The sequence below is a fragment of the Mauremys reevesii genome, linkage group 1 (assembly GCF_016161935.1).
Source record: "Mauremys reevesii isolate NIE-2019 linkage group 1, ASM1616193v1, whole genome shotgun sequence".
In the NCBI taxonomy this organism is placed as follows: domain Eukaryota; kingdom Metazoa; phylum Chordata; order Testudines; family Geoemydidae; genus Mauremys; species Mauremys reevesii.
This window is the reverse complement of record NC_052623.1, coordinates 345,201,223-345,215,437: the sequence shown is the minus strand read 5'-3', so window position 1 is coordinate 345,215,437 and position 14,215 is coordinate 345,201,223. Positions and strand designations below refer to the sequence as shown.

The 14,215-nt window shown below is 43.8% G+C and overlaps 1 protein-coding gene across 1 annotated transcript in view; it reads left to right on the top strand.

The window, feature by feature from the left end:
* Positions 1 to 14,215, top strand: part of OPTN (optineurin) — a 36,336-nt gene extending 22,121 nt beyond the window's left edge. Inside the window, exons 11-14 of the mRNA XM_039519394.1 lie at positions 450 to 608; positions 1,378 to 1,508; positions 12,849 to 12,931; positions 13,230 to 14,215. Of these exons, the coding sequence (XP_039375328.1) occupies positions 450 to 608; positions 1,378 to 1,508; positions 12,849 to 12,931; positions 13,230 to 13,354 (498 nt within the window). The 3' untranslated portion in view covers positions 13,355 to 14,215. The remainder of the gene's footprint in view (positions 1 to 449; positions 609 to 1,377; positions 1,509 to 12,848; positions 12,932 to 13,229) is intronic.

Here is a 14,215-nt window from a genome sequence, read left to right as displayed (position 1 = left end):
GTCTATCCCAACTCAAGAGCCAGAAGTTAAGCATCTAAATGTTAGTGTAATCTTAAGAAAGTAAGGTCTTTGGAGCAGGGATCATCTTTTTAGTTGGTTTTTTACAGTGCCTCGCACAGTCAGGTCCCAATATATGACTGGGGCTCCTGGAATACATATAATAAAGTACAATACATGTTGCAGTAGCGGGAAGAATAGGGTTAATTAAGCCTTAGCTTTGAACTTGGTTGCTTTTCCCAGTACTTTAAACAGAGACCTTACTCTTCAGTTTAAAAAAAAAAAAAAAGATCTCCTTCATAGACTGCATAAAGAGATTCCTTTTGGGCTTGACTCAGTGGGGACTGGTGGGAACTGTATATCTGGGAGCTGGAAGTAGCCTTGAGCTAACGGATCTTTTTTTGGGAGGTGGGGAGGGAGATCAGGCCATTTAAATGAATTCTTCCTTGCAGTTGGCGAGAGTGGATAAGGCGGTGGTAGAGGACCTGAATAAAAAGCTAGAGCTGGCGGAGAGAGCTTTGGCTACAAAACAGCTACAAATGGATGCAATGAAGCAGACCATTGCTAAGCAGGAGGAAGACCTTGAAACCATGGCTGTCCTCCGAGCTCAGGTACGGGGTGCCCTTCAGAAAAGTCAGGGAGGCTTGGATAGTTCTCCTTCCCACTGTTCAGAAATTGGAAGAAAAACCACAATGGCTTGAGCAATTGCTCTGAATAATTTAAAACAGACTTACAAGAGTCGAGATATATAAATATCTTTTTGAGTTTCCCCTATAGATCCTTGTAGACTCTGTACTTCTGTGAATTCCCAGCTACCATTGACCTTAGTGGATGGGATTTCTGGGAACTAAATGAGTCTGGAACGTGACACAATTTCGCACCACCAATAAAATGTTTGGTAGCTGATATAGAACAAAAATATTCTATTTTCAATTGGCTCCCTTAATGTTAGAGTGGTGGATTTAGTCAAATTAAATGAGGTCATGGGTGTAAAGTGTGAATAGGAAGAAGGCTGGTCTTGAACTGGAACTCTGGAGTTCTGGGACCAATTTCTGGCTCTGCTAGAGATTTTCTGTTTGACCTTGGACAAATCACCTGCTCACTGTCTTTGCATCAGTCCTGCCTGTAAAATGGAGATGATGATGCCTGATTTCTCCCAGCCTTTCTTTTCTATTAGGTCTTGGACTATGTCTTCCCATGTGGATGTGCAGCTTTGAGCACAACGCAGGCACTGATTTTGGTTGGGGCTTCTAAGGGTTATTGCAATACAAATAACATACTGGTTGGCTGTGTTGGCAAATGGGATTAATTTGTACACTGATAGAGTTAGATCTGCTCTAAATAGTAAATGCTGAACATGATTTTATTTTTTCTGACCAGATGGAGGTTTATTGTTCTGACTTCCATGCTGAGAGAGAAGCAAGAGAGAAGATACATGAGGAAAAAGAACAGTTGGCTGTACAGCTGACATACCTGCTACAAGAGAAACATACTCTTGAAAATCTTGGCAGGTGAGAAACTGATTAAGGGAAATTCCAAACATGTTTCTGACCTAATTGTCTGGATCGTCTTGTTATCTCTTATGTTGGGGAGCTGGCTAGGGACTCGTTAAAATCAACATTGGCTTTAATGAGTGTTTGAAGCCACAACACACCTGTGCTCATCAATAAGTTAAAAAAACAAACAACAAAAAAGCTCTAGGAGCCAGAGACTTGGCTCTATAGTGAACTAGCTGATTTAAGCAAGAAATTAGCCAGATGACAGAACAGTGAGCGTGTGTGCGAGATTGATCCAAAGAACTCAAAGCACCAAAATTATTTAAGCCATATGACACCCCCCTGTGAATTATGAAAGTATTCTACTTGAGAGATACAGTTAAACTCAGTGGGTGAAAACCTGGCCCCATTGATTTCAGTGGGGCTAGAATTTCACCTAAGGAGACTCTCTCTATAAATTGGCTTCATCTGAAACCCCATTTATTCAAATTGTTCAGGTCTCTTCTAAAAACTAAGTCAATAGATATAAACAGAAAGGTCTTCACTGAGTTACATAAGAACGGCCATACTGGGTCAGACCAAAGGTCCATCCAGCCCAGTATCCTGTCCTCTGACAGTGGCCAATGCCCCAGAGGGAAAGAATAGGCAATCATCAAGTGATCCATTCCCTGTAGACTCCTGTTCTTCCTCTTAGGTTAACTTCTCTAAGAGGAGAAAGCCAAATTGATATCTAAGCTTTTATTTTATGACAGTAATAATAATTTGTACTTGCATCATAAGATTGAAATTTGGCCCAGACACAGGAATAAACAATTTGGATAAGTAAGCCCAATATAAGTTAAATTCCCCCTGTGCTTTCATTTGAATAGTTTTTTCTTTCATTTCTGTCCTAACTATAATACTGGTTATTCTGTGATTACTGGTACTGTGCTGCTCCCAAGAGACAGGTGCAGATCAGTCAGGGGTGGAGTGATATCTGGGTATATATAGTCTATGAAGTATAGTTTTTAAATATACCATAATAGAGGCTCAAACTAAATGTATACCCCAAATTAAAAAAAAACAAAAACAGAGGACCAAAAAAATGCCACTATGGCTAAAAAAGCAGAGTGAAAGAGGTGGTTAGAGGCAAAAAGGCATCCTTTAAAAATTGGAAGTTGGATCCTACTGAAGAAATTAGGAAGGAGCATAAACTCTGGCAAGTAGAGTGTAAAAGTATAATTAGGCAAGCCATAAAGAAGTTTGAAGAGCAACTGGCAAAAGACAAAAAAATAGTATGCTGTTAGTTTTTAGAAGTACATCAGAAGCAGGAAGCCTACCAAACAATCAGTGGGGCCACTGGACAATAGAGGTGCTAGAGGAAGACAGGGCCATTGCAGAAAAGCTAAATACGTTCTTTGCATCTGCCTTCACTGCAGGGAATGAGAGGGAGATTCCCACACCTGAGCTGTTCTTTTTAGGCCACAAATCTGAGGAACTGTCCTAGGTTGAGGTGTTGATAGAGGAAGTTTTTGAAACAAATTGATAAGTTAAAAAGTAATAAGTCACCAGGACCAGATGGTATTCACCCAAGAGTTCTGAAGGAACTCAAATGTGAAATGGCAAAACTACTAACTGCAGTATGTAATTTATCACTTAAATCAGCTTCTGTACCAGATGCCTGGAGGATAGCTAAAGGGGATCCTGGCAATTACAGGCTGGTAAGCTGAACTTCAATGCCAGGCAAATTGTTCTTTACTGTAGTTTCAATCAGAATGATAACACATAAATGAACACTATTTGTTGGGAGAAGAGTCAATGTGGGATTTGTAAAGGGAAATCATGCCTCACCAATCTACTAAAACTCTTTGAGAGGATCAACAAACGTGGACAAGGGTGATCCAGTGACTGTAGAGTGCTTGGACTTTCAGAAAGCCTTTGACAAGGTGCCTTATCAAAGGCTCATAAGCAAAAGAGCAGTTGGGGATAAGCAGGAAGGTCCTCTCATGGGACAGTAACTAATTAAGCGATAGGAAGCAAAGACTAGGAGTAAATGGTCAGTTTTCAGAATGGAGAGAGGTAAATAGTGGTGTCCCCTCAAAGATCTGTACTGGAACCATCCCCCAAAGATCTGTACTGGGACCATGTAATGGGGTTGCACTCACTTCTTGTGAGCACCCCCTGGCCAAGTGCATGTGCCTGGACACACACACTCTACCTGTTTGTGGTGAGCCTTGAATGACTCAGCCCTATGGCCAAGTCGTACACAGTCTGTCTGTGAGATCAAAGCAAAGCAAAGCAAACCCCTTTCAGGGTACAAGTCCAGCTCTGTCATGTGTGTGTCTGTCCCTGCTCTGAAATCGAGCAGTGCCCCAGGGCTGCTTCCCTGGAGGCAATGTCTTCGCCCTCCTAGGGCCTTTCGAGCCACAACTCTCCAGCGGGGCCGCTGCAGTTCAGTTCCCCCCTTTGGAGGTGCCGCAGTGTCCAGGCTCCTCCCCCCCGTGGCTTGGAGGAGATTGTGGGGGGACCCAGGCCCACCCACTACTGCAGGTTACAGCCCAGGGACCCTGTAGATAGCAGCTGTCTGCTGTGTTCCTTTATCTAAGTTACGCTGCTGCTCTAATTCCCAGGGCCACTTCCCCGTGGCCCTGTGTTGTCTTCACCCTTACCTCAGGCCCTTGTCCTGATGGAGTTCTCGCAACCAGCTCAGGGCTCCTTCTTGCTCTCCCCGGCTTCTGGCAGCACTATCTCGTCCGAGGTCCTGCAGCTCCCTCAGCCAGCCCACACACCATCCATGCTTCTCCAGCTCCAAGAAGGAGGGATAGCTCAGTGGTTTGAGCATTGGCCTACTAAACCACGGGTTGTGAGCTCAATCCTTGAGGGGGCCATTTAGGGATCTCGGGCAAAAATGTGTCTGGGGATTGGCCCTGCTTTGAGCAGGGGGTTGGACTAGATGACCTCCTGAGGTCCCTTCCAACCTTGATATCCTGTGACAAGGAACTGAACTCGCTCTTGCTCTGCAGCTCTTCTTGTACTGACCTGCTGGATCCGGATTGGCTGCTTCTCACACAGCCACCCTAGGCAGCTTGGAGGACCTCTTTGCTGGGGCAGGCTGTAGCAGGGGGCCTCAGGGCCTAGTCCACCCCATCACACACCTCCCCTTTCAGACAAGATTGAAGTGGTGCTCTTGCAGGTAGTCTCTCTGCTTACCCAGCCTTTTGCCCCAGTTTCATAGGATATTTACTCTCTCCAACCTTTCTGTCTGAAGAGTTCCTTTGCCTGTACCCCCATTTGTCATGGTTCTCCCTCCCTGGCCTCTCTTATCCAGGGAGCGTTAGTAGTCCTTGCCCTGGTTTCTCAGGGTTTCCCTGCCAGGCCTCTTTGCCTGGAGAGATTTGGCAGTCTCTCACCCCAGTGGATCAGGGTCTTCTCCCTCAGTCCTTTCTACCTCTAGAGCTATTTACTTTCTGCTCTGGTTGCTCAAGGTCTTCCTTCCCAGGCCTGTCTACCTGGAGAGCTTTTATAATCTCTGCCCCTTTTGGTCAGGGTTCCCTCCCAGGCCTCTCTGCGTGGAGAGGTTTTCCAGATCAGGCTCCTTCCTTAAGTAGCTCTGTGACACACCTATCAATTATGCCCTGCTTCTTCAGGGTACTTCTCTTCCAGGCCTTTCTACCTGGAGAGCTAGTGATGGTAATCTCTGCCCTGGCGCCTCAGGGTTTCTCTCCTAGGCCTCTCTACCTGGAGAGCTTTTAACAATTCCTTGCCCCAGTTAGTCAGGGTTCCTCTCAGACCTCTTTGTCTAGAGAGGTTTCCATTGCTCAGGCTCCCTGGGAGCTCCTTTTATTCGGTGCCAACCTATCTCAAAGGTGGGCTCGACCAAAGTTACCCGTTAAGCATATTCTTTAGCCAAGGGGGAACTTCTTGCTTGGCTGACACTAGGAAGTTAACCAGGTCCTTGGCAATACCCCTGTCTTCCTCAGATAAATATGAAATGACCACCGCCTGGGGTCCCTCTTTTTGTAGGTACCCCATACGGTGAATATAACCTTTCATATTCAGTGGCATGTCATAATTTACCACATGCAGGTCGTTCAAATCATCAAGCCTTTATCGCCTCTAGGGTGGTTAACAGAGCTGGGTTTTCCCCTGAAATAAACTCCCTTACTGTGGCCTTCTGATTTGGAGAGGAGTCCTTCTGGATGCATCTGCTTGTACATGCTTCAGAGTTAAGGATCTCTCTATTCAGGTTCAGGTTTCCAAAGACCAGGGACTGTACTGTTTTGCCCACTGCTTTCAATACCTGGCTTAGCAACACCCACTTTGTTCTTTCCATACCCACACTATTGTATGACTGACATCCAGCATGTTAGGACCACTTTTACCTTCCTTTTTCCTCTGAGAAGTGCTTCTCTTTTTAGCAGAGATCTGCTTGTGGCCTTGCTCTGCTACCACTTCAAGATTCTGGGATTTTATAGCCAGAGTCAGGCAGCTCTCCGCTTCAGCGAGAAGCTGTATATCTCTGTCCAAGCCACCTTCCTTTTGTAGTGACCTCAGACTACATAATTCCAGCTCTTTCTCCTTAGCCAAGTTGCACTTTGATCCTGGCTGGACCTTGAGCAGGTTCTGGAGCCTAGTCAGCTCCTTTTGCAGCAGAAAGCACTGCTGTTCCCCCATCTCCTTCTCCACTCTGAGGTGGGTCAGCTCTTGCTCCCATTTTACTGATTAAAACCACCTCCGTTCTATTCCCTGAATCTGGGTCTCATAAGCCTTCAACCTGTTGTTTAGTTCATGCCAGAGAGCATTCATCTGGTTTGGCAGGTTGTAGGGGCGCCTGGTGCCCAACCAAGAGTCCTGGCTATCAGTTGTTCTCTGAGCTCCCAGGCCCTGTGAAACAGGTTTCCCTTTGTCTGACACCTCGTCAGGGAACCCCACTGTCTGCTCACTGGGCTCTTCTCCACCAGAGTAATTTCAGGGCCCTGGTCCTGCCTCAGTTCCTGCGAGACGTTAGGTACATTTCCCCATGTTCTGTTCCCTCATGACAGAGACTGGGTCTTGCCTTCAGCAAAAAGGCTGTTCAAACCCCACGACTGCTTTCTCATTTCTGTCCTGTGGGCCTCAATCCTGCTTCTTTGTCTAGCCCAGCTTTGCCAATTATGGGGAGGCCTGGCTCTATGATAGTGCTAGTACTGCCTTCCTGAGTTAGAGTTTTTCTCAGGGCAGTACCTTCTTATGTGACCTTTTTCCCTGTAATGGAAACCAGTTGTCCCTGGGGTAGCCTTCCAAGCCCTAAACTGAGTCCTGATGATCCTCTGTTCCACCTTCACTACAGCCTGAGCCTCAGCCATTTGTGGCCGGGTGTCTTGGTCAGCCTGGCCTTCACTGGTCTCGATGGCTTTCATGGCAACTGGTCTTGTCTTACAAGCCATGGTTGTATCAGAGTAAACCCATCTCACCTTCCCCACTTGTCTATAGTACCTGCAGCTCCACGGTGGGGTCTTCCCACTCTTTCCTTTGTGGCATCTGCAGTGGCTGGGCCTGGCTGTCATGGCTGCCAAGCTCCCTGCCATGCCTGGTCCTGGAGTTGCTGCTCTTAAAGTCCCTCCAGGGTTTTGTCATGTTGCCACTGGGCAGCTTGCTGGGACTTTGCAGTTCCTGCAGTCTGCCGCTGCTGGCCGAGAGCTCTTATCTGCTCTTCCATGATCCCGTTGTGTGCAGGGGCTGGTCTGAATGAATCAGTGTAACAGGGTTGCACTCACCTCTCACGAGAACCCCCTGACCAAGTATGTGTGCCTGCACACTCTCTCTACCTGTTTTTGGTGGGCCTTTGCTGACTCAGCCCCCTATCCAAGTCATATACAGTCCATCTGTGAGATAAAAGCAAAGCAAATCCCTTTTGGGGTACAAGTCCAACAGGGGTCTCTCTGAGTGCCCTCTGTAAAGTCTCTCAGTTTGTCCCCACTCCAGAATAGAGCGGTGCCCCAGGGCTCCTTCCCAGGAGGCAATGTCTACACACACACACACACACACACACACACACACACACACACACACACACACACACACACACACACACACACACACACACACACACACACACACACACACACACACACACACACACACACACACACCTTTCCAGCCACAACTCTCCAGCTGGGCCACTGTAGTTCAGTTCCCCCCTTTGGGGGTGCTTCAGTGTCCAGGCCACTCCCACCTTGGGGCTTATGGGGACTTGGGGAGGACCCGGGCCCACCCACTACTCCAGGTCCCAGCCCAGGGACCCTGTAGATAGTAGCTGTCTGCTGTGTCCCTTTATCTAAGTGGCTCTGCTGCTCTGATTCCCTGGGCCACTTCCCCACAGCCCTGTGCCATCTTCACCCTTACTTCAGAGTCTTGTCCTGATGGAGTCCCCGCAACCAGCTCAGGACTCCTTCTCACTCTCCCTGGCTTCTGGCAGCACTACCTCATCTGAGGTTCTGCAGCTCCCTCAGCCAGCCACACACCATCCATGCTTCTCCAGTTCTAGCAAAGAACTGAACTCGCTCTTCCCCTGCAGCTCTTCTTATACTGACCTGCTGGGCCCTGATTGGCTGCTCCCCACACAGCCACTCTAGGCAGCTTGGAGGACCTCTCTTCTGCCCTTTTCTCGGGCAGAGTGTGGCAGGGCCACAAGGCCTCCAGCAGAGAGCCTCGGGGCCTAGTCCACCCCGTCACAGACCAGTACTGTCAACATTCACAAATGATCTGGGAAAAGATGTGTTAAGAGTGAGGTGGCAAAGTTTGCAGACGATATAAAATTACTCAAGATAGTTAAGTCCAAAGCAGACTGCAAAGAGTTACAAAGGTATCTCACAAAACTGGTGACTAGGCAACAAAATGGCAAATGAAATTCAATGTTGATCAATGCAAAGTAATGTAGATTGGCAAACATAATCCCAACTATACATACAAAATGATGGGATCTAAATTAGCTGTTACCACTCAAGAAAGAGATCTTGGAGTCATTGTGGCTAGCTCTCTGAAAATATCTACTCAATGTGCAGCAGCAGTCAAAAAAGCTAACTGAATGTTAGTAACCATTAAGAAAGGTATAGATGAGAAGACAGTAAATATGATAATGTCACTAAATAAATCTATGCTATGCCCACACCTTGAAGGCTCTGTGCAGTTCTGGTTGCTCCATCTCAAAAAAGATATAGTAAAATTGGAAAAAGTACAGAGAAGGGTCATAAAAATGATTAGGGGTATGGAACAGCTTCCTTATAAGAAGAGATTTAAAAGACTGGGACTGTTCAGCTTGGAAAATAAATGTCTAAGGGGGGGATATGATAGAAGTCTATAAAACCATGAATGGTGTGGAGAAAATGAATAAAGAAGTGTTATTTACCCTTTCACATAGCACAAGAACCAGGGGTCACCTGATGAAATTAATAGGCAGGTTTAAACAAAAGGAAGTACTGCTTCATACAACACACAATCAGCCTATGGAATTTGTTTCCAGGGGATGTTGTGAAGGCCACACTATAATTGGATTAAAAAAAGAATTAGATAAATTAATGGAGGATGGGTCATCAATGGCTATTAGCCAAGATGGTCAGAGACACAACCCCATGCTCTGGATGCCCCTAAATCTCTGATTGCCAGAATCTGGGAGTGGACGATGGGATGGATCACTCGATAAATTGCCCCGTTCTGTTCATTTTCTTCTGAGGTATCTGGCATTAGCCTCTGTCAGAAGACCGGATATTGGGCTAGATGAACCCTTGATCTGACCCATTGTGGCCATTCTTATGTTTTTATGTAGTGAGATCTTTGGGATTCCAGTTTTTATTCAAATCTAACAATAAAAAAATGTAAAACATTGTTATTGATAAGTAGGGCTGTCGAGTAATCGCAGGTAACTCATGTGATTAACAAAAAAATTAATTACGATTTTTAAAAAATCACAATTAATCGCAGTTTTAATCGTACCTTTAAGCAAAAGAATACCAATTGAAATGTATTAAATATTTTTTGATGTTTTTCTACATTTTTATATATATCGTATTCTGTGTTGTAATTGAAATCAAAGTGTGTGTTATTTTTATTACAAATATTTGCACTGTAAAAATGATAAAAGAAATAGTATTTTTCAGTTCACCTCATACAAGTACTGTAGTGCAATCTCTTTGTCCTCAAATTGCAACTTACAAATGTAGGTTGGTTTGTTTTTTTGCTACGTAACAGCACTCAAAAACAAAACAATGTAAAACTTCAGAGCCTACAAGTCCACTCAGTCCTACTTCTTGTTCAGACAATCGCTAAGACAAACAAGTTTGTTTACATTTACAGGGGATAATGCAGCCCTTTTCTTATTTACAATGTCGCCAGAAAGTGAGAACAGGCATTTGCATGGCACTTTTGTAGCTGGCATTGTAAGGTATTTACGTGCCAGATATGCTAAACATTCATATCTGTCTTCATCCTTCGGCCACCATTCCAGAACACATGCTTCCATGTTGATGATGCTCGTTAAAAACATGTGTCAATTAAATTTGTGATTGAACTCTGTGGGGTAGAGTTGTATGTCCCCTGTTCTGTTTTACCCACCTTCTGCCATATATTTCATGTTGTAACATTCTTGAATGATGAACCAGCACATGTTCATTTTAAGAACACTTCCAATGCAGATTTCACAAAACACAAAGAAGGTGCCAATGTGAGATTTCTAAAGATAGCTACAGCACTCGACCCAAGGTTTAAGAATCTGAAGTGCCTTCCAAAATCTGAGCGGGACAAGGTGTGGAGCATGTTTTCAGAAGTCTTAAAAGAGCAACACTCCGCTGCAGAAACTACAGAACCCGAACCACCGAAAAAGAAAATCAACCTTCTGCTGGTGGCATCTGACTCAGATAATGAAAATGAACATGTGTCGGGCCACATTGCTTTGGATGGTTATTGAGCAGAACCCATCACCAGCATGGACGCATGTCCCCTGGAATAGTGGTTGAAGCATGAAGGGACATATGAATCTTTAGTGCATCTGGCACGTAAATATCTTGCGATGCTGGCTACAACAGTGCCATGAGAATGCTTGTTCTCACTTTCAGGTGACATTGTAAACAAGAAGCATTATCTCCCGCAAATGTAAACAAACTTGTTTGTCTGAGCGATGGACTGAACAAGAAGTAGGACTGTGTGGACTTACAGGCTCTACAATTTTACATTGTTTTATTTTTGAATGCAGTTTTTTTTACATAATTCTACATTTGTAAGTTCAACTTTCACGATAAAAAGATTGCACTACAGTACTTGTATCAGGTGAATTGAAAAATATTTCTTTTGGTTTTTACAGTGCAAATACTTGTAATAAAAATATAAAGTGAGCACTGTACATTTTGTATTATGTGATGTAATTGAAATCAGTATATTTGAAAATGGAGAAAATATCCAAAAATATTTAAATAAATGGTATTATATTATTATTTAATAGTGCAATTAATCGCAATCAATTTTTTAATCGCTTGATAGCCCGGTTGATAAGTTATACATGCATTTGACAGTATCTGTGTTGGCAATACAATCAAAGAGAGATGAAAATTTGAAACCAAATTCTCTCTGCAAACATTTCATGTAATTGCAGTCTGCTGTGTTCAGAACACTGAAGACAAATAGACATAAGAATGTTTAGACATTAAGGCCAGAAGGAACCATCATCATCATCTAGTTTGACCTCCTGTACATCACAGGACACAGAACCTCACCCCCACTCCCTACTTCAGTAATTCAGCCAGAGACTACAGGCCTATTTCAGAAGTCCTCAAATCTTGATTTAAAGACTTCAAGTTAGAGAATCCACCATTTACTCTAGTTCAAACCAGCAAGTGACCTGTGACCAATGCTGCAGAGGAAGGCAAAAAACCCTAGAGTTTCTGCCAATCCGACCTTGGGGGAATTCCTTCCTGACCCCAAATATGGCACTCATTTAGACACTGAGCATATGGGCATATGGTGGGCAAGCTTCACCATCCAGACACCTAGGAAAGAATTCTCTGTAGTAACTCAGTCCTCCCCGTGTAGTGTCCCATCTCTGGCTCTTGGAGATATTTGCTAATAGCAGTCATGGATTGGTCATGTGACATTGTAAGCAATCTCATTATAGCAGCCCCTCCATAAACGAAGTCTTTTTGCCCCCACTGTTCCCCTTGGAAGGCTGTTCCAGAACTTCAGTCCTCTGAGAGATAGAAACCTTTGTCTACTATCAAGCCTAAACTTATTGCTGGCCAATTTATATCCATTTATTCTTGTGCCAAGATTGGACCTTAACTTAAACAACTCCTCTCCCTCCCTGGTGTTTATCCCTCATATGTATTTAGAGAGCAGTCGTATCTTGTCTCATCCTTTGGTTAGGCTGAACAAGTCAAGGTCCATAAGTCTTCTCTCATAAGATTCCCCTGATCATGCTAGTAGCCCTTCTGCACCTGTTCCAGTTTGAATTCATCTTTCTTCAACATGAGAGACCAGAATTTTACATAGTATTTCAGATGAGGTATCACCAGTGGCCAGGTCCAATGTTACTAATGCTTCCCTATCACTACTGGAAATACCTCACCTGAGGCATCCTAGGATTGCATGAGCCTTTTTCATGGCCACATCACATTAGTGGCTCATAGTCATCCTGTGATAGACCTTGGTGCATTGGTTGTTTTCTTCCTCTGTTGTTTACAATTTATAAGTCCCCAATTTATAGCAGAAATGCGTGTTAGTCCCTAAGTGAATGACCTTGCACTTTTCACTGTTGCATTTCACCCTATTTCTATTACTCCTGTTTTCAAAGTCATCCAAATCTCCTTATATGATGATCTGGTCCTCTCCCTATTGACACTACCTCCCAGCTTTGTTCCCCTGCAGACTTTACTAGTACACTTCCACTTTTTGTGCCAGGCCATTAATTAAAATATAAAATAAGATTTGTCCCAAGACAGATCCTTCACTGGTAACCTCCCTCCAGCCTGGCAGTTCATCTTTCAGCATAACCGATTGTAGTCTCCCCATTTCCTTACCCACCTTTCAATTCACATATTAATCCCCATCTTCTCCAAGACATGTAGCCCAAAATATTTTCCTGTATAACTTTGTCTTTTAACACTTAAAATTGTGCATTAAATGATTTGAGTCCTTAGAATGTTCCAAAGGACAGAGTTCTCAGCACTCGTCCCAGGGCAGAAGCTTCTGTGTTGATGCCATACTACTTTAAAATTCTTCCCTTCAGCAGTTCGTATCAAACAATCCTTCTGCTTTCCCTATTGTTTCAGGTTAGACTAGATTTCTCTTCCTACCAGGCTTTGTGCGTGTGCTTGAAAATGAGCACCCTCTTAACTTCTTTAATCTCTGCAGAAGCTCTTTGGTGGAAATGCAGAGTCGTCACGGAGCCAGAGCATCAGTGGATCAAGATCATTCACCTCATCTTGTACAAAGAGGTAAATTAATAGACGATAATTGTTATGGGCCTGGCCCTGCTGTCCCCAGTATAAGCCAGCTTCGCATTGCTGCCAGGCCAGTCAAGTGGCACAATACTGAGCACTCTCAGGACTGCTCTGTCTTAGCCCAGCAGCCTGCAGGGCCTTTTTGTAACTGAAGATAGGCCAGCAATTGCAACCCCCTAGCTACAGTCCGCAGAGCTATCAATCTGGCATCTTTTGCCAGCACTAAATTCACATTTTCACAGAAGAGAGTGACAATCTAGTTTAACATAGTTTTAATTCTCTTTCTCTGCAGGAAGTGATCCTCAGGACTGGCGACAGCAGCAGAGGAATATTCCAGTACATTCCTGTCCCAAATGTGGAGAAATTCTACCTGACATGGACACGCTTCAGATCCACGTTATGGACTGTATCATCTGAACGCTGATCTCCAACTCTTCATAAATGGAAATTTTCACCTGCCAAGCAAATGCATTCTTTCCCTCTAGAATAGGACCTGATCCTACTCACTGTGAAGTTTTACAGGGTTATTTTCCACTGATTTCATTGACAACAGGGCAACACCACTTTTTTTTTTTTAAGCATTTCCACTTGCTTTAGGGAAGAGAGAATTTTCATCTTGTAAAATGAGTTGCTAATTTACGGAACTCCACATATATCTGCTGCAGTGGAATCTTTAATCATCCTCTAACAAGAAGCTCTACTTCTCATAGTTTATGATCACTCAGCAGAGAATGATTCACTGTATCTGGCTGAATTAATGCAGTCAAAGGAGAAAAGATAGATACAGCTGATCAGTTTATATATGAGAGATGAAGTAGGTATAGGCTTAATCAGGAAGCTAACTCATGTTTGAGAAGCTTTTAATAAAATGGAATAGTTTTGTATTCATTACACACTTGAAAAGAATCCTGCTCTTGCGCTGAATAGCAGTTTTATTGAATTCCCTGCAACCAGGCTAATCTGATGTTAGATTCTTGATACTGTAGTTTGTGTACTCTCTGCTTTAACCAGATGTGGGCAAAGTGTAAGATTAAACTGTTTGGGTCTGAAATATGTAGCTGCTGCTATATTAAAGTCATTTGGTTTTATAGAACAATTCACAATTTAAAGAAGCTGTCTTTACTCCTCTCAATTGTAATAAATTCACCTGAACTTGTACAGTAGATCTCAAAATATTTTGCTGGAAACAGGTATGGTGGATGTAACTTAATCATTTAGGAGAGTTAATTGAGTTTCATGTTTATGAGACAAAAATAAATCTGTTGCAAAACACAAGAA